Source organism: Nansenia antarctica (genome assembly GCF_963989245.1).
Source record: "Nansenia antarctica genome assembly, contig: SCAFFOLD_549, whole genome shotgun sequence".
Classification (NCBI taxonomy): domain Eukaryota; kingdom Metazoa; phylum Chordata; class Actinopteri; order Argentiniformes; family Microstomatidae; genus Nansenia; species Nansenia antarctica.
In genome coordinates this window covers 573-20,000 of record NW_027663313.1, presented here as the reverse complement: position 1 = coordinate 20,000, position 19,428 = coordinate 573, and the positions used below count along the sequence as shown (strand labels likewise).

Sequence of the window (19,428 nt, the reverse complement as noted above, 5' to 3'; positions counted from 1 at the left end):
TGACTGGTACATTATAATATAAAGTAGAATATTCAAAATATAAATATATATATAAACAGAAAACACTGTTGCCATGTTCTCAACTCCGCTCGCCATGAACAAACATCTGAACAAGTTACAGAAGCAACTGACGCTCCAGACAAACTCCAAAAAACCCACATTCACTAATGCGTATTGAACCGTGGACGTGTGTGTGTGTGTGTGTGTGTGTGTGTGTGTGTGTGTGTGTGTGTGTTGCAGGTCTCATCCCCCTGTGTCTGGTTCTGACCAGCAGAGACGACCTGCTGAGGCTGAGGCCCGGGGTCTTCATGCTGCTGGGCTGGGGGTACGTACACGCGTGTGTGAGTGTGTGTGTGTGTGTGTGTGTGTGTGTGTGTTTAGCCGTCCTCTAACCCCCCGTCCCCCCCCAGGGTCCCATTCGTCACCGTGGGGGGGCTGCTGTTGCTAGGAGACAGGACACCTGATAACATAGACTCCGCCTTCTTCTATGGCAGGGCCCAGGTGAGAGAGAACACCTGTTAGAACACACACACACACACACACACACACACATGTGTTAGAACATTACAACACCTGTTAGAACATTACAACATTACAACACCTGTTAGAACATTACAACACCTGTTAGAACATTACAACACCTGTTAGAACCCCCTCCTCCCCTCCCTCCTCCAGATCATCAGCACAGCGGTGGTGGTAGCATGTAGCCTCCTGCTAGGACATTACAACACCCTCCTCCCTCTCCCCCCCCTCCCTCCGGATCATCAGCACAGCGGTGGTGGTAGCATGTAGCATCCTGCTAGGACATTACAACACCCTCCTCCCTCTCCCCCCCCCCCCCCCCCCTCCCTCCTCCAGATCATCAGCACAGCGGTGGTGGTAGCATGTAGCATCCTGCTAGGCGGCTGCTCCCTGGTGGGACTGAGCCAGGGCACCAGGGAGGAGCAGAGCTACCAGGCCCTGGAGAGAGCCTCCATCACGGGTACCGCCGAGGCCCTGGAGAGAGCCTCCATCACAGGCACCGCCGAAGCCCTGGAGAGAGCCTCCATCACGGGTACCACGGAGGACCTGAGCCCCCCTGCTGGCCTGGAGGACCAGGCCCCGCTGGCACACACACCTGACGCACGCATTAACAGAGGTGGGTAAGACACACACACACACACACACACACACACACACACACACACACACACAGCTGACGGACGCATTAACAGAGGTGGGTAGGACACACACACACACACACACACCTTATTATGGTTTTATTACAGTGTTATTACTGCACTATTACTGTATTATTACATAATTATTACAGAGTAATTACTGCGTTATTACTGCGTTATTACAGTGTTATTACTATCATTCTTTTTTTCCATATGTATTATTATCATTCTAAGGAAAAAAATAATGAAGTGGGAAAAAAAAAGAAAAAAAAGAACATGTTATTATTGTTTTCCTTAGTATGGTAGTATGATATAGTATATTATGATAGATTATTATCATACTAAGGAAAAAAATTATGAAGTGAAAAAAAGAACATAGTATACTATGTTATTTTTTCTGTTTTTTTCACCTTTTTTTTTCCTTAGTATGATATAGTATATAGTATACTATGTTCTTTTTTTCATAACATTTTTTCCCTTAGTATATGAAATAGTATATAGTATAGTATGATATATTATTATCATCAAGGACAAAAATAATGAAGAGAAAAAAAATAGAAAAAAGAACATAGTATTGCGATGTTATTAATACATTATCACTACAGTATTATAGTGTTATTGATACATTATCTCTATGGTATTGCGATGTTATTCATGCATTAATACCACAGTATTATAGTTTTATTATTACATTATCACTACAGTATTATAGTGTTATTATTACATTATCACTACAGTATTATAGTGTTATTAATACATTATCACTACATTATTATAATGTTATTATTACATTATCACTACAGTAGTCTAGTGTTATTGATACATTATCACTACAGTATCCTAGTCTTATTGATACATTATCGCTATGGTATTGCAATGTTATTAATATATTGACACAGCAGTGCTGCAATGTTTTTAATACATTATCAGTACAGTATTATACTATTATTGCTGCATTATCACTACAGTATTATAGTGTTATTATTACATGTTATATCGCAACACCATAGAGATAATGTATCAATAACACCAATATACTGTAGTGATAATGTAATAATAAAACGATTATACTGTAGTGATAATGTATCAATAACACTACAACACTGTAGTATTAATGCATTAATAACATCGCAATACCATAGAGATAATGTATCAATAACACTATAATACTGTAGTGATAATGTATCAATAACACTATTATACTGTAGTGATAATGTATTAATAACACTATTATACTGTAGTGATAATGTATTAATAACACTATAATAATTTAATATTATTGCATTGATAACATCGCAACACCATAGTGATAATGTATCAATAACATTATTATACTGTAGTGATAATGTATTAATAACACTATAATAATTTAATATTATTGCATTGATAACATCGCAACACCATAGTGATAATGTATCAATAACATTATTATACTGTAGTGATAATGTAATAATAAAACTATTATACTGTAGTGATAATGTAATAATAACACTATTATACTGTAGTGATAATGTATCAATAACACTATTATACTAGTGATAATGTATCAATAACACTATTATACTAGTGATAATGTAATAATAACACTATTATACTGTAGTGATAATGTAATAATAACACTATAATACTGTGGTATTAATGCATGAATAACATCGCAATAGCATAGAGATAATGTAATAATAACACTATAATACTGTAGTGATAATGTATTAATAACACTATAATAATGTAATATTACTGCATTCATAACATCGCAATACCATAGAGATAATGTATCAATAACACTATTATACTGTAGTGATAATGTAATAATAACAATGATACTGTTGTATTAATGCATTCATAACATCGCAATACCATCGAGATAATGTATTAATAACACTATAATACTGTGGTGATAATGTATTAATGACGTTATATTACTGTAGTGATAATGTATTATTAACATCGCAATACCGTCGTGATAATGCATTAATAACACTATAATATTGTAGTCAAAATGTATTAAGACTTATACTGTAGTGATAATGGATAAATAACACTATGATAATGTAGTAATGCTACTTTAATAACACTAACAACGCAGTAAAAAGACTGTAATAGTGCTCTAATAACATAGTAGTAATACTTTAATAACACATTAACAATGCAGTAATAACACACTAATAATGCAGTAATAACACACTAATAATGCAGTAATAACACGATAATAATGCAGTAATAACACATTAATAATGAGGCAATAACATAATAATAATAATAATACAGTAATAATGCAGTAATAACACAGTAATAATGCAGTAATTATGCATATAGTTATGTATGTATGTAGGTAAGTTAACCTCTCTCTCACGTCTTCCCAGAATGCCACAGTTGCCCGGCGGTCCAGGCCATGCCAGACATGATCGTCAGCGCCACCAGGAGTGACACGCCCACGTCCCAGACAGGTACCCTCGCCCAGCGGCCTTGCTCTGATTCAGGTGACCTGTTGACCTCTCCATCAGCTGACTGTGTCCCTGCTGTTCCCCTCCAGGCCAGTGCGGGGCGCTGTGTGAGCAGCAGCAGCAGAGGAGACAGCCGGCGCAGGACGAGAGGCAGCTGGTCAGACACGTGTTGTTGTGCCTGCTGCTCATCGTCAGCCTGCTCGCTGTGAGTCACCACTCTGGTCTGAACCTCTGAACTCTAAACTCTAGAACTCTGGTCTTCTTCTCTGAACTCTAAACTCTAGAACTCTGGTCTTCTTCTCTGAACTCTAAACTCTAGAACTCTGGTCTTCTTCTCTGAACTCTAAACTCTAGAACTCTGGTCTTCTTCTCTGAACTCTAAACTCTAGAACTCTGGTCTTCATTAAACCTCTAAACTCTAGAACTCTGGTCTTCTTCTCTGAACTCTAAACTCTAGAACTCTGGTCTTCATTAAACCTCTAAACTCTAGAACTCTGGTCTTCTTTAAACCTCTAAACTCTAGAACTCTGGTCTTCTTCAAACCTCTAAACTCTAGAACTCTGGTCTTCTTTAAACCTCTAAACTCTAGAACTCTGGTCTTCATTAAACCTCTAAACTCTAGAACTCTGGTCTTCTTTAAACCTCTAAACTCTAGAACTTTGGTCTTCTTTAAACCTCTAAACTCTAGAACTCTGGTCTTCTTTAAACCTCTAAACTCTAGAACTCTGGTCTTCTTTAAACCTCTAAACTCTAGAACTCTGGTCTTCATTAAACCTCTAAACTCTAGAACTTTGGTCTTCTCTGAACTCTAAACTCTAGAACTCTGGTCTTCATTAAACCTCTAAACTCTAGAACTCTGGTCGTCTCTGAACCTCTAAACTCTAGAACTCTGAACCTCTAAACTCTAGAACTCTGAACCTCTAAACTCTAGAACTCTGACCTGGTCTTCTCTCCGCCCCTCCAGAACCTGTCCAGCTGTCTCTGGTGGCTTTTCAACCGCGACCCCGGGAGGCTCTACCTGGAGCTGCAGTTCTTCTGCGCCGTCGCCAACTATGGGCAGGTACTGGTACTGCACCTGGCAACAGCAGGAAGGATGCTCAGAGTCAGAATGATGATACTTCTGCTTACTGGGGGTCCGACTAATCTCTGGAAGGAAAACGTGCCATGGAATTGTTCCATATTTACAAATATACAAAGTCCAATCAGCTCTGTAAATGTGTCCCTCATAATACCACTCCATGAAGCAAGAAAGTTCCATTACGTCCCCAGCAGTTAGACTGACCCCCTTCTCCATGTTCCTCAGGGGTTAGACTGACCCCTTCTCCATGCTCCTCAGGGGTTCATATCGTTCGGCATCTTCGGGCTGGACAGACACCTGATCCTCCTGCCCTTCAAGAAGAGGTGAGGAGGTCTCCTCCCTTCACCCTGTTGACCTCTTGACCCCTCCAGGGCTGTTCCCCTCCAGGCCAGTGGGGGGAGCTGTGTGAGCAGCTGTGTGTCATATGTGACACGTCCTCATGTCGGGATCTGATGTAATGATCAGACTTTTCTTTCGGAAAAATGCAAATACATTTCCACGTTGTTGAAAATCAACGACACGTCGCTAGTCAGCTAACACAGCTTGTTTTGTGAGCCTGCTAACAATGTAAAGTAGTGTTGTCGTTAACTAGGTAACAATGTAAAGTAGTGTTCTAGTTAACTAGGTAACAATGTAAAGTAGTGTTGTAGTTAACTAGGTAACAATGTAAAGTAGTGTTGTAGTTAACTAGGTAACAATGTAAAGTAGTGTTCTAGTTAACTAGGTAACAATGTAAAGTAGTGTTGTAGTTAACTAGGTAACAATGTAAAGTAGTGTTCTAGTTAACTAGGTAACAATGTAAAGTAGTGTTCTAGTTAACTAGGTAACAATGTAAAGTAGTGTTGTAGTTAACTAGGTAACAGTGTAAAGTAGTGTTGTAGTTAACTAGGTAACAATGTAAAGTAGTGTTGTAGTTAACTAGGTAACAGTGTAAAGTAGTGTTGTAGTTAACTAGGTAACAATGTAAAGTAGTGTTCTAGTTAACTAGGTAACAATGTAAAGTAGTGTTCTAGTTAACTAGGTAACAATGTAAAGTAGTGTTGTAGTTAACTAGGTAACAGTGTAAAGTAGTGTTGTAGTTAACTAGGTAACAATGTAAAGTAGTGTTGTAGTTAAATAGGTAACAATGTAAAGTAGTGTTCTAGTTAACTAGGTAACAATGTAAAGTAGTGTTCTAGTTAACTAGGTAACAATGTAAAGTAGTGTTCTAGTTAACTAGGTAACAATGTAAAGTAGTGTTGTAGTTAACTAGGTAACAGTGTAAAGTAGTGTTGTAGTTAACTAGGTAACAATGTAAAGTAGTGTTGTAGTTAACTAGGTAACAATGTAAAGTAGTGTTCTAGTTAACTAGGTAACAATGTAAAGTAGTGTTGTAGTTAACTAGGTAACAATGTAAAGTAGTGTTGTAGTTAACTAGGTAACAATGTAAAGTAGTGTTCTAGTTAACTAGGTAACAGTGGGGATTACTCACCCAATCCATTGCGTTGTTGCAGTAGTTTGGCTCGACTAGCGAGTTTGTGTTGTGATTCTCAACAACGTTGAAACGTAGTTCTGTGTTCCAAAAGAAAAGTCGGAACATTTTGATTGGTCGCCGACATGAGGACCAAATGATCAGACTGTGTCACAAACAGTGTCTCTCTTCCCCACTGACTCCTCATCTGCTGACTCCTCCTCCTCCTTCTCTGCTGACTCCTCCTCCTCCTCCTCCTCCTCTGCTGACTCCTCCTCTTCCTCCTCTGCTGACTCCTCCTCCTCTGCTGACTCCTCCTCCTCTGCTGACTCCTCCTCCTCTGCTGACTCCTCCTCCTCTGCTGACTCCTCCTCCTCCTCCTCCTCCTCTGTTGACTCCTCCTCCTCTGCTGACTCCTCCTCCTCCTCCTCTGCTGACTCCTCCTCCTCCTCTGCTGACTCCTCCTCCTCCTCCTCCTCCTCCTCTGCTGACTCCTCCTCCTCCTCTGCTGACTCCTCCTCCTCCTCTGCTGACTCCTCCTCCTCCTCTGCTGACTCCTCCTCCTCCTCTGCTGACTCCTCCTCCTCCTCTGCTGACTCCTCCTCCTCCTCTGCTGACTCCTCCTCCTCCTCTGCTGACTCCTCCTCCTCCTCCTCCTCCTCCTCCTCCTCCTCTGCTGACTCCTCCTCCTCCTCTGCTGACTCCTCCTCCTCCTCTGCTGACTCCTCCTCCTCCTCTGCTGACTCCTCCTCCTCCTCTGCTGACTCCTCCTCCTCCTCTGCTGACTCCTCCTCCTCCTCTGCTGACTCCTCCTCCTCCTCCTCCTCCTCTGCTGACTCCTCCTCCTCCTCTGCTGACTCCTCCTCCTCCTCTGCTGACTCCTCCTCCTCTGCTGACTCCTCCTCCTCTGCTGACTCCTCCTCCTCCTCTGCTGACTCCTCCTCCTCCTCTGCTGACTCCTCCTCCTCTGCTGACTCCTCCTCCTCTGCTGACTCCTCCTCCTCCTCTGCTGACTCCTCTTCCTCCTCTGCTGACTCCTCCTCCTCTGCTGACTCCTCCTCCTCCTCTGCTGACTCCTCCTCCTCCTCTGCTGACTCCTCCTCCTCCTCTGCTGACTCCTCCTCCTCCTCCTCCTCTGCTGACTCCTCCTCCTCCTCTGCTGACTCCTCCTCCTCCTCTGCTGACTCCTCCTCCTCCTCTGCTGACTCCTCCTCCTCCTCTGCTGACTCCTCCTCCTCCTCTGCTGACTCCTCCTCCTCTGCTGACTCCTCCTCCTCCTCTGCTGACTCCTCCTCCTCCTCCTCCGCTGACTCCTCCTCCTCCTCCTCCTCCTCTGCTGACTCCTCCTCCTCCTCTTCTGCTGACTCCTCCTCCTCCTCCTCCTCCTCTGCTGACTCCTCCTCCTCCTCCTCCTCCTCCTCCTCTGCTGACTCCTCCTCCTCCTCTGCTGACTCCTCCTCCTCTGCTGACTCCTCCTCCTCCTCTTCTGCTGACTCCTCCTCCTCTGCGTGCGGCAGGTTGACGAGCCTATGGCAGGGCCGGGACAGCGAGGGGGAGGAGCCAGCGGCGGAGGGGGCGGGGCCAGAGGAGATCCGTCTCACCTGCACCCAGTTCGTCCGCTACCACAAAGACCAGTGTGTCCAGGACCTGGTGCCAGTCAGGAGGTAACCATGGCAACACACCGGTAACCACAGTAACACACTGGTAACCATAGTAACGCACTGCACTACACCAAAACACCATAACACTACTCTCCAGTCAAGAGAGAGGACACACCACAGTAACACACTACACTCCATAACACCATCACAACCCCTTCCTCAGCACTGTTAGTGATGCTGGTATGTTCTACCTGTCTACCTGTCTACCTGTCTATCTGTCTATCTGTCTACCTGTCTACCTGTCTACCTGTCACCCTATCTACCTGTCTACCTGTCTACCTGTCACCCTATCTACCTGTCTACCTGTCTACCTGTCTACCTGTCACCCCGTCTACCTGTCTACCTGTCACCCCGTCTACCTATCTACCTACCTACCATTACCGATTAATGATGCTATACTGAAGCATGGTTGTCTGATGAAGGTGTGTACCTACCTGTGATATCTACCTACCTACCTGTCTACCTACCTGTGATATCCACCTATTAATCACTTTGGTCTGTCTACAACGTGCATGACCTCCTGCTGTGACCTCAGCTTTACTCCTGACTTCTTTTACTGAATCCTCTACTGACCGCACCCTCCTCCTCTTTCTCTCTCTCTCTCTTTCTTCCCTCCCTGCATCCTCTACTCCTCCTCCCCCTCCTCTCTCCTTCTCCTCCTCCTCCTCTCTCCCTCCTCCTCTCCTTCTCCTCTCCTCCTCTCCTCCTCCTCTCTCCACCCTCTCCTCTCCTCCCTCTCCTCTCCTCCCCACTCTCTCCACCTTCTCCTCTCCTCCTCCTCTCCTCTCCTCTTCTCTCCTCTCCTCCTCCTCTCTCTCCACCCTCTCCTCCTCTCCTCCTCTCCTCCTCCTCCTCCTCCTCTCCTCCTCCTCCTCTCTCCACCCTCTCCTCTCCTCCCTCTCCTCTCCTCCCCACTCTCTCCACCTTCTCCTCTCCTCCTCCTCTCCTCTCCTCTTCTCTCCTCTCCTCCTCCTCTCTCTCCACCCTCTCCTCCTCTCCTCCTCTCCTCCTCCTCCTCCTCCTCCTCTCCTCCCCCTCTCTCTCCACCTTCTCCTCTCCTCCTCCTCTCCTCTCCTCTTCTCTCCTCTCCTCCTCCTCTCTCTCCACCCTCTCCTCCTCTCCTCCTCTCCTCCTCCTCCTCCTCCTCCTCTCCTCCCCCTCTCTCTCCACCCTCTCCTCCTCTCCTCTCCCCCTCCCCTCTCCTCCTCCTCTCCTCTCTCCACCCTAGTGGTTCAGGGGACAACCTGAACGGCCCGGTGGGTGAATCCCTCCTTTGATACGCAGGTGTGAGAAGGAGACCCCGGACCTGACCCCCTCCCTGGCCTTGACCCAGCTCCATGACCCTGCCCTGACCCCCCCCCAGCCCCAGCCCCAACCCTCTACACCCCAGCCTCAACCCTCTACTCCCCCCCCCCAGCCCCAGCCCTCCACTCCCCTCCTCCAGCCCCAGGCCTCCTTCCTGGGCAGTGACCTGGTGGACTGGCTGCTCAGGGTGGGTGTGGCGGGGGACAGGGCGGGGGCCCAGCTGTACGGGGCCCAGCTGCAGCAGGGGGGGGTGCTGCACCACCTGCACCACCAGCACGGCTTCAGGGACGACCGCCGCCTCCACTACTGCTTCACCCAGGGAGGGAGGGGGGGGAGAGGGGGGAGGGGCGGGGGGCGGAGGTACTGCTGCTGCTGCTGCTGGACATCTGAGGGAGAGTGAGAGGGGGGAGGGGGGGGGAGGATAGGACGCTGTCCAGAAACACACCCTGGACCCTAGACCCTAAACACTTAGACCCTAAACACTTAGACCCTAAACACTTAGACCCTAGACCCTAAACACTTAGTCCCTTAGACCCTATGTCCTAAACACTTAGACCCTAAACACTTAGCCCCTAGACCCTAAACCCTAGATACTTAGCCCCTAGACCCTAAACACTTAGACCCTAAACACTATACCCTAAATACCCAGACCCTAGACACTTAGACCCCTAGCCCCTAAACACTTAGCCCCTAGACCCTAAACACTTAGCCCCTAAACACTTAGACCCTAGACATTTAAGCCCCTATGTCCTAAACCCTTGTGGTTTCTAGTGGGTAGGGGTTGTTTCTGGAGAGAGAGAGAGGGAGAGAGGAGAAAGCTTGAGGGGGGAGAGAGGAGAGAGAGAGAGAGAGAGAGAGGGAGAGAGGAGAAAGCTTGAGTCGGGAGAGAGGAGAGAGGAGAGAGAGAGGGAGAGAGGAGAGAGAGAGAGGGAGGGGGGGAGAGAGAGGGCACGACAGAAGACAAGTATGACACACGTATGACACATGTATGCACTGACGTTGACCTGCACTGACACACCAACCTGTGTTCATATGCAACCAATCAACGTGTCCTTGTTGTTTCTGTAGTAACCGTTGCCATAGGTACCGAGTACTGTTACCTGTGTACACCCACTGACTGTGTGTTTACATGTGATGTCATCAGAGTGCGTCAGCGTTCTAGAACCCTGGGGAGTGTGTTGACACACCTAACACACCTCTGGAACGCACGGCCAACACCCTGCTGCCTTCTACCTAGATATTAACATATATCAGTGTTATTATTGTTATTATTATTGTTGTTATTCATGTTATTGTTCCTATGAAGGTCTCTTCCTTATGCTCTGGTACTGTTATGTCTTTGCCTATGGACCTGCCGCTAAGCCACGCCCCCTCCTATCGCTAAGCCACGCCCCGAAATATTATCCAATCATATCACAGCAAAAGTCACTACAGGCAGTAAACTCAGACAAACAACTCGCTGATATCTGACGGTGAAAAGCTTCTAGACTAAATATTCTTGTCATTTTTTAAAAGAAACATGTCTATTACTTGCTGTGGTAAATCAGAAATCAGAAATGTGCCAACTCCCACCATTGTAAGTCATTGAATGTCATTCAGTCACGGTCAGTGAAGCGTTGTTTGTTTGTCCCAGTGTTCAAAGGGGGCGTGGCTTAGTGATATGAGGGGGCATGGCTTAGCGATAGGTCCATTGAATGGTGTGTCAAATCCGGGCCACTTGAAACTGCATCAGCCTTCCTGTGAGTGTGTGTGTGTGTGTGTGTCTGCGCGCATGCGTGCGTGTGTATTTTCTATGCAGGCCTGTGGTTGTGTGTGCACGTGTGTGTGTGTGTGTGCACGTGTGTGTGTGTGTGTGCACGTGTGTGTGTGTATTTTATGTTGAACACTTCCCCTTGCTGAATCCAATCAGTGTCCATGTCTGATCTGCCTGCATGTCTCACAGCATGCCAGACAACCATGTCGATATTATTTATCTGTCTGTTGCCATGACGATATATTGTTTATTGATGTTATTATGGTACACCAGCTGTATGAGTTCATTATTCTGTCAATCACCTCCGACAATAAAACCTTTTTGTGAAGAAGAGCCGTGTGTGTGTCCCTGCTACACTGTAGGCCTACGCCTTTATCCAGAGACTCACAACAAACACGTGTCTCAGTAAGTGAAGTCATCTACCCACCAGTCATAGCAAGAAACGTCATCTATGCTAGTAAGAGTCATCTATGCTAGTAAAGGTCATCTATGGTAGTAAAAGTCGTCTATGCTAGTAAAGGTCATCTATGCTAGTAAAGGTCATCTATGCTAGTAAGAGTCATCTATGCTAGTAAAAGTCATCTATGCTAGTAAAGGTCATCTATGCTAGTAAAGGTCATCTATGCTAGTAAGAGTCATCTATGCTAGTAAGAATCATCTATGCTAGTAAAGGTCATCTATGCTAGTAAGAGTCATCTATGCTAGTAAAAGTCATCTATGCTAGTAAAGGTCATCTATGCTAGTAAAGGTCATCTATGCTAGTAAAGGTCATCTATGCTAGTAAGAGTCATCTATGCTAGTAAGAATCATCTATGCTAGTAAAGGTCATCTATGCTAGTAAAGGTCATCTATGCTAGTAAAAGTCATCTATGCTAGTAAGAGTCATCTATGCTAGTAAAAGTAATCTATGCTAGTAAGAGTCATCTATGCTAGTAAGAGTCATCTATGCTAGTAAAAGTCATCTATGCTAGTAAAGGTCATCTATGCTAGTAAAGGTCATCTATGCTAGGACCAGGGGCCATTGGCAGTCATAATGCTAGAAGAAGGAAGAATTAAGTCCCTCTTCCCCCCTCCCTCCTCCCTCTCTCCCTCCTTCCCTCCTCCCTCTCCCTCCCTCCATCCTCAACATCCCTCTCCCCCTCTTCTTCATCACCGTGCTCATAGGTACCTACTCCCTCCCTCCCTCCCCTCCCTCCCTCCCTCCCTCCCTCCCCTCCCTCCCTCCCTCCCTCCCTCCCTCTCTACAGTAAAACATATAGAGGATGAAAAGGCCTCAGTCAAGGTGTAGCCTGAACAGTTGCCGCCCGCTAGGCGAGCACCAGGGTCTTGAATCTGCTGGGAGCCAGTGACGGTGTGAAGGAGGGGGGTGACATGTCTGTGTTTACACAGTACTGACAGCACGTCTGTGATTGGTCGACTGACAACACGATCAGACAGACAACAAGGAGGAGAGGGAGACAGGTGAAAAGCTTCTAGTCGTTTATTATAAAAGAAAGAAGGCTTTGGTAGCTAGCTGGGTAAGACATGACGTGGCGCTGTGGTGAAGCAACAGGAAGCTGCAGGTAGCTAAACAGGAAGTTGTCTGTAGGTGAACAGGAAGTCGTCTGTAGGTGAACTAACAACAGGAAGTAGTCTGTAGGTGAACTACCTCAACAGGAAGTAGTCTGTAGGTGAATTACCTCAACAGGAAGTAGTCTGTAGATGAACTAACAACAGGAAGTTGTCTGTAGGTGAACAGGAAGTCGTCTGTAGGTGAACAGGAAGTAGTCTGTAGGTGAACGACCTCAACAGGAAGTAGTCTGTAGGTGAACGACCTCAACAGGAAGTAGTCTGTAGGCGAACGACCTCAACAGGAAGTAGTCTGTAGGTGAACGACCTCAACAGGAAGTAGTCTGTAGGTGAACTAACAACAGGAAGTTGTCTGTAGGTGAACAGGAAGTCGTCTGTAGGTGAACTAACAACAGGAAGTAGTCTGTAGGTGAACTAACAACAGGAAGTAGTCTGTAGGTGAACAGGAAGTCGTCTGTAGGTGAACTAACAACAGGAAGTAGTCTGTAGGTGAACTAACAACAGGAAGTAGTCTGTAGGTGAACTAACAACAGGAAGTAGTCTGTAGGTGAACTAACAACAGGAAGTAGTCTGTAGGTGAACTAACAACAGGAAGTAGTCTGTAGGTGAACTAACAACAGGAAGTAGTCTGTAGGTGAACTAACAACAGGAAGTAGTCTGTAGGTGAACTAACAACAGGAAGTAGTCTGTAGGTGAACTAACAACAGGAAGTAGTCTGTAGGTGAACTAACAACAGGAAGTTGTCTGTAGGTAAACAGGAAGTTGTCTGTTGAACTAACTCAGGATCCCAACATGAGATCTGACTCTGACCACTTTTCCACCAAGGTAATAAATAGTGCATTTTTAAACAAAACATGGACGTTGCACATATCCAGGCACACACACACACACACACACACACACACCACACACACACACACACACACATATATATACACACACCAGGTACAAACACACACACACACACACACATACACACACCAGGTACAAACATACACACACACACACACACACACACACACATACACACACCAGGTACAAACACACACACATACACACACCAGGTACAAACACACACAACACACACACACACATACACACACCAGGGACAAACACACACACACACACACACACACACACACACACACACCACGTAGACACAGTTAAAAGTGCTTAGGCTTTGGCAGAGCAGTCGTAACAGTGATGGCAGTAGAGAGGTCCTGTAGTGTGTTTGTGTGTTACTGTTACTATGGCAACACGTGTTACTGTTACTATAGCAACACCGGCTCAGCTGAAGACTACAAAATATGTGTAAAACGTGTGTAAAAGTTTTCAATATAAATCAAGTTCAAAACCTTTAAAAAACAATTTTTAACGTCTGTTTTAATGGCCAATTTGTACTGTATGTATATCTTCATGTGTCTGTGTGTGTGGGTGTGTGTGTGTGTGTGTGTGTGTGTGTGTGTGTGTGTGTGTGTGTGTGTGTGTGTGCGTTTTAAGACGTCGTCGCTCTCTGACGCAGAGCGGAGCGTAAACACACCAGTCTAGTCCAGGTCAGGGGTCAGAGGTCAGGGGGGTATTCAGGGGTCATCTCCTCTTGTGAACAGCAGCTTGACCCTGCATCTTTCCCTGCCCCTGGTCCTGCCCCAGCCCCAGCCCCTGGTCCTGGTCCAGTGTGCTCCCCCCCTGGGTGCCCCCCCCCTGGGTGAGCCCCCCCTGGCCGTAGCGTCTGATCAGCGCCCCGGGGAGCAGCGCCACGCAGGCCAGGCCCAGCAGCTGCAGCAGCGTGCCCCAGGAGAAGATGTCCTCCAGGCTGGACACCTGCGACAGGATGGCCCCCGTACGCACGCAGATGAAGTTGTAGGGCACCAGACCTGGAGGGGGGGAGGGGGGGGGGGGGGAGAGTGAGGGAGAGAGGGGGGGGAGAGAGTGAGGCTATCAGACATGGGATATTAATGTCTATCACACTAGGGAGATCCGTTGTGGAGCACCTCAGGGGAGTGTGCTGGGGCCTCTCTTATTTCCTCTCTTATTTCTTGTATATTAATGATATGAATGTAGGGAGGGTGGAGGGAGGGAGGGAGGGAGGGAGGGAGGGAAGAGGGAGGGAGGGAGGAGGGAGGTACCTATGAGCACGGTGATGAAGAACATGGACATGGGGATGTTGAGGATGGGAGACGTCACGTTGAGGAACCAGTTGGGAGTCATGGGGAAGAACCTGAGGAAGAGGAGGAAGAAGAAGAGGGAGGAGCGGTTCTCCTCTACCTGGGGGGGGGGGGAGGGGAGGGAGGGAGGGAGGGAGGGGGGAGAGATATCAAGTTGAGCACACCATGTAGTGAAAACAGCGCCATGTAGTGACAAAACTCTGCTGTTGACGATTGAGAAGTTTGATTGATTGATTGAAAACTTTATTAGAAGATTTGCAGAAGTAGGTACATGAAAGTACATATTACATACAAGGTCAACTAAAAGGATAAAAACCCAAGAAAGCCACTGGCTTATTTCAATTGGGGTCCTTGATTTACTCGAGCTGGCTGAGATCAAAGACAGCATTCAGAGCGCGCACACACACACACACACACACACACACACACACACACACACACCCACACAGCATTACATTTTAGACATTTAGCAGACGCCTTTATCCAAAGCGCCTGACAACAGACACGCAGTGGTGTGCCGTCAGGGCCAGCAAGGCCTTCTCTGCTGGCCTAAACATCATCAGAATATACATTTTATTTTAATATATATTTTCCACAAATATGTATTAATGATTCCCCATAGTCTATTCTCTTCATTTCATAGCTTTCCTCTTGGTTGCGCTGCTTCCAGTCTCCGATTGAGATTTGGAGGGCTGGCCTTTATGTTAGAGCTTTTATCCAATCAAAATGTGTTGCTAGGGGGCTCAAAAATCTGCCCGCCTTCACATTAAACGGTGCTGCGGATTCGACCTGTAACTTAACATTGGAACGAGAAAACCTGTGGCGTACCTAGTAAACCTACGTAGATGCGAGCAAAAGCAACAACGGCGCCTGCTGTAAGGCTCAATGATGTCAGCACCCAGCACGTCTTTTGATTGGATACGCACTATTGCTACGCACTATTGATACGCACTATTGATATTCACTATTGAGATGCGGAACTATGCCGGTAGATGTGAAACTTTTGAAAGTGCGCAGGGAAACGGAGCCTCACAACGAAAGCTTTCGTTGACTGATCGATAATACTGATCGATTGTGTCCTGTTTTTGGGTAAACAATAACTTTCATTTAGGGGACACAATGAAAGCGCCAAGTCCACAAACAGAGGAAACTACGTTGAGCTTCTTTCTTTTCTGGCTGAAAACAACCCAGATTTACATTACCACCTGTCCACAAACAAAGTGTTTACTGGGACGTCAGGCAAAATACAAAACGACCTGATTTTTGCTATTGCTGAAGTGATGGAAGAAGAGATCAAAATGGAGATTAAAAAGGCACCCTTTGTCGCTATTATGGTGGACGAGACGACAGACGTGGGTAATGTAGCGATCTTAAAGATGTTAGTTTAACACTCTTCATTGTAAACGCGGATTTATTGATTAAAAATGCTTCGGAAATATTAATATAACTCTGTTGTACTTGTCTGACTATGTTAAGGTGATGCAACGCCCGGTTATACTGTGTTTCTGTCTAGTTTCTAGAGCCATGGCGTCATAACGATGGTATTAAGAGGTAGAATAATTCAGGTAGGAATGTGTCGGACATCACTGAAGGCCTAGGTGTGAAATGCACCGCCCGCCACTGCAGACACGTTTATCTAAAGTGAATCATCCGTTCTCCATCTCTGTGATTCATGAGCTGATTCTCTCTTCTCAAACACCCTTCACAGCTCTCGTCACCACCTGGCTCACACACACACCGTGAGCTTAGAATGATAAGGTTCTATCTCCGTTTAGAATGATACGGTTCTATCTCTGTTTAGAATGATAAGGTTCTATCTCCGTTCAGAATGATACGGTTCTATCTCTGTTTAGAATGATAAGGTTCTATCTCCGTTCAGAATGATAAGGTTCTATCTCTGTTTGGGGCAGTTCAGAGATATTGAGTGTCAAAGTTTTTACATTCCATTATGTTTTGTGAGATGGAACCTTTGTATTTTATGAATTACTAACTCAAAAATGTCAACATTTAAAAAAAACACCACACAGGCATTAATAAACACCTAATGGATCAGATTATGTAAAAAACTCAATTTTGACAAAAATGGAGATAGAACCTTATAATTCCAACGTCACGACACCCCCCCCCCCCCACCTACCTTCCTCTGCAGCAGCGCCACCTTGTCGGGGAACAGCCTGACCACGTGCTGCTTGCCGAAGGCGGAGGACAGCAGGAAGCAGAGGGAGGAGCCTGCGGTGGAGAGCAGGCAGGCCAGCAGCAGACCCTGCCACGGCCCGAACAGCGCCCCCGCCAGCATGTTCTGGGAATTACACCACAGAGGAGGAGGGGGTCAGGGGAATTACACCAGGGGGGGGGGGGGGGGGGTAGACAGGGGGGGGACTAGGACACTGGTGAGAGAGAGAGAGTGTGTGTCTGTGTGTGTGTGTGTCTGTGTGTGTGAGTGTGAGTGTGAGTGTGAGTGTGAGTGTGTGTGTGTGTGTGTGTGTGTGTGTGTGTGTGTCTGTGTCTGTGTGTCTGTGTGTGTGAGTGTGAGTGTGAGTGTGTGTGTGTGTGTGTGTACCAGGAAGGAGGACCCTGGGATAGCGAAGCTCTGTTTGTAGAGGTAGGTGTGTGTGTGTGTGTGTGTGTGTGTGTGTGTGGTGTGTGTGTGTGTACCAGGAAGGAGGACCCTGGGATAGCGAAGCTCTGTTTGTAGAGGTAGGTGTGTGTGTGTGTGTGTGTGTGTGTGTGTGCGTACCAGGAAGGAGGACCCTGGGATAGCGAAGCTCTGTTTGTAGAGGTAGGTGTGTGTGTGTGTGTGTGTGTGTGTGTGTGTGTGTGTGTGTGTTACCAGGAAGGAGGACCCTGGGATAGCGAAGCTCTGTTTGTAGAGGTAGGTGTGTGTGTGTGTGTGTGTGTGTGTGTACCAGGAAGGAGGACCCAGGGATAGCGAAGCTCTGTTTGTAGAGGTAGGTGTGTGTGTGTGTGTGTGTGTGTGTGTGTGTGTGTGTGTGTACCAGGAAGGAGGACCCTGGGATAGCGAAGCTCTGTTTGTAGAGGTAGGTGTGTGTGTGTGTGTGTGTGTGTGTGTGTGTGTGTGTGTGTACCAGGAAGGAGGACCCAGGGATAGCGAAGCTCTGTTTGTAGAGGTAGGTGTGTGTGTGTGTGTGTGTGTGTGTATGTGTGTGTGTGCGTACCAGGAAGGAGGACCCAGGGATAGCGAAGCTCTGTTTGTAGAGGTAGGTGTGTGTGTATGTGTGAGTGTGTGTGTGTGTGTGTGTGTGTGTGTGTGTACCAGGAAGGAGGACCCAGGGATAGCGAAGCTCTGTTTGTAGAGGTAGGTGTGTGTGTGTGTGTGTGTGTGTATGTGTGTGTGTGCGTACCAGGAAGGAGGACCCAGGGATAGCGAAGCTCTGTTTGTAGAGGTAGGTGTGTGTGTGTGTGTGTGTGTGTGTGTGTGTGTGTACCAGGAAGGAGGACCCTGGGATAGCGAAGCTCTGTTTGTAGAGGTAGGTGTGTGTGTGTGTGTGTGTGTGTGTGTGTGTGTATGTGTGTGTGTGCGTACCAGGAAGGAGGACCCAGGGATAGCGAAGCTCTGTTTGTAGAGGTAGGTGTGTGTGTGTGTGTGTGTGTGTGTGTGTGTGTACCAGGAAGGAGGACCCTGGGATAGCGAAGCTCTGTTTGTAGAGGTAGGTGTGTGTGTGTGTGTGTGTGTGTGTGTGTGTGTGTGTGTGTACCAGGAAGGAGGACCCTGGGATAGCGAAGCTCTGTTTGTAGAGGTAGGTGTGTGTGTGTGTGTGTGTGTGTGTGTGTGTGTGTGTGTACCAGGAAGGAGGACCCTGGGATAGCGAAGCTCTGTTTGTAGAGGTAGGTGTGTGTGTGTGTGTGTGTGTGTGTGTGTGTGTGTGTGTGTACCAGGAAGGAGGACCCTGGGATAGCGAAGCTCTGTTTGTAGAGGTAGGCGGAGCAGAACAGCAGCAGGACGTATCCTTCGTGTTCCCGCTTGTAGAACTTCAACATGGCCGCCAGCGACCGCAGGCCCTCCAGGTCTGAGGGGAAGTGCAGCCTGAGACACACACACACACACACACACACACACACACACACATCATCAGACATCACAAACTCTTCAAATAAAATGTTCTACTTGAGCACACCATGTAGTGAAACAGCGCCATCTAGGGACTGAACTCTACTGTTGTCGATTGAGGAGGTACGAGAGCTGAGATCAAAGACAGTATTCAGAACTCTCACTCACTCACTCACTCACTCACTCACTCACTCACTCACTCACTCACTCACTCACTCACTCACTCACTCACTCTCTCACTCTCTCACTCTCTCACTCTCTCACTCTCTCACACTCTCTCTCTCTCTCTCTCTCTCTCTCTCTCTCTCTCTCTCTCTCTCTCTCTCTCTCTCTCTCTCTCTCTCTCCTTCAAGACCAAGACTCGTTAAAGGGGGTAAAAGTCTCTAATTCTGCTTTTGACACAAAACACAGCAGTGCATGCTGGGACATGGAGTTCTCTCTGTCATGAACATGACACTCTAGAATGTTGGGACCAACCCCAATCTGACATCATAGATATGCCAGATACACACAGAGAGAAGGGGGGAGGAGAGGGAGGGAAGGAGAGAGGGAGAGAACGTGGGAGAGAGAGGGAAGGAGAGAGAGAGAGAGACAGGGGGAGAGAGGGAAGGAGAGAGAGAGAGAGAGAGAGAGAGAGAGAGAGAGGGAGAGAGGGAAGAGAGAGAGAGAGAGAGAGAGAGAGAGAGAGAGAGAGAGAGAGAGAGAGAGAGAGAGAGAGAGAGAGAGAGAGAGTAACAGGATACAGGACAGGAATAGCCGGGGGGTTTTGGCTGA

The 19,428-nt window shown here is 46.9% G+C and overlaps 2 protein-coding genes across 2 annotated transcripts in view; one reads left to right on the top strand and one right to left on the bottom strand.

Moving 5' to 3' along the window:
* The window catches only part of LOC308175151 (lysosomal cholesterol signaling protein-like), a gene marked incomplete at both ends in the record, with an annotated part of 18,326 nt that extends 8,450 nt beyond the window's left edge, over nt 1–9,876 (top strand). The window contains 10 exons of the mRNA XM_080550872.1: nt 241–325; nt 411–501; nt 859–1,138; nt 3,524–3,607; nt 3,694–3,809; nt 4,569–4,664; nt 4,941–5,005; nt 7,650–7,796; nt 9,078–9,371; nt 9,870–9,876. Coding sequence (XP_080406998.1) covers nt 241–325; nt 411–501; nt 859–1,138; nt 3,524–3,607; nt 3,694–3,809; nt 4,569–4,664; nt 4,941–5,005; nt 7,650–7,796; nt 9,078–9,371; nt 9,870–9,876 — 1,265 coding nt within the window. The remainder of the gene's footprint in view (nt 1–240; nt 326–410; nt 502–858; nt 1,139–3,523; nt 3,608–3,693; nt 3,810–4,568; nt 4,665–4,940; nt 5,006–7,649; nt 7,797–9,077; nt 9,372–9,869) is intronic.
* Nucleotides 9,877–14,007: 4,131 nt separating this feature from the next.
* Nucleotides 14,008–18,630, bottom strand: LOC308175150 (transmembrane protein 41A-B-like; the record flags this gene model as incomplete). Its single annotated transcript, XM_080550871.1, has 4 exons — nt 14,008–14,294; nt 14,547–14,685; nt 16,723–16,884; nt 18,480–18,630. Coding segments are annotated over 4 exons (739 nt in total), but the record flags the coding sequence as incomplete, so codon positions are not given.
* Between the last annotated feature and the right edge of the window lie 798 nt (nt 18,631–19,428).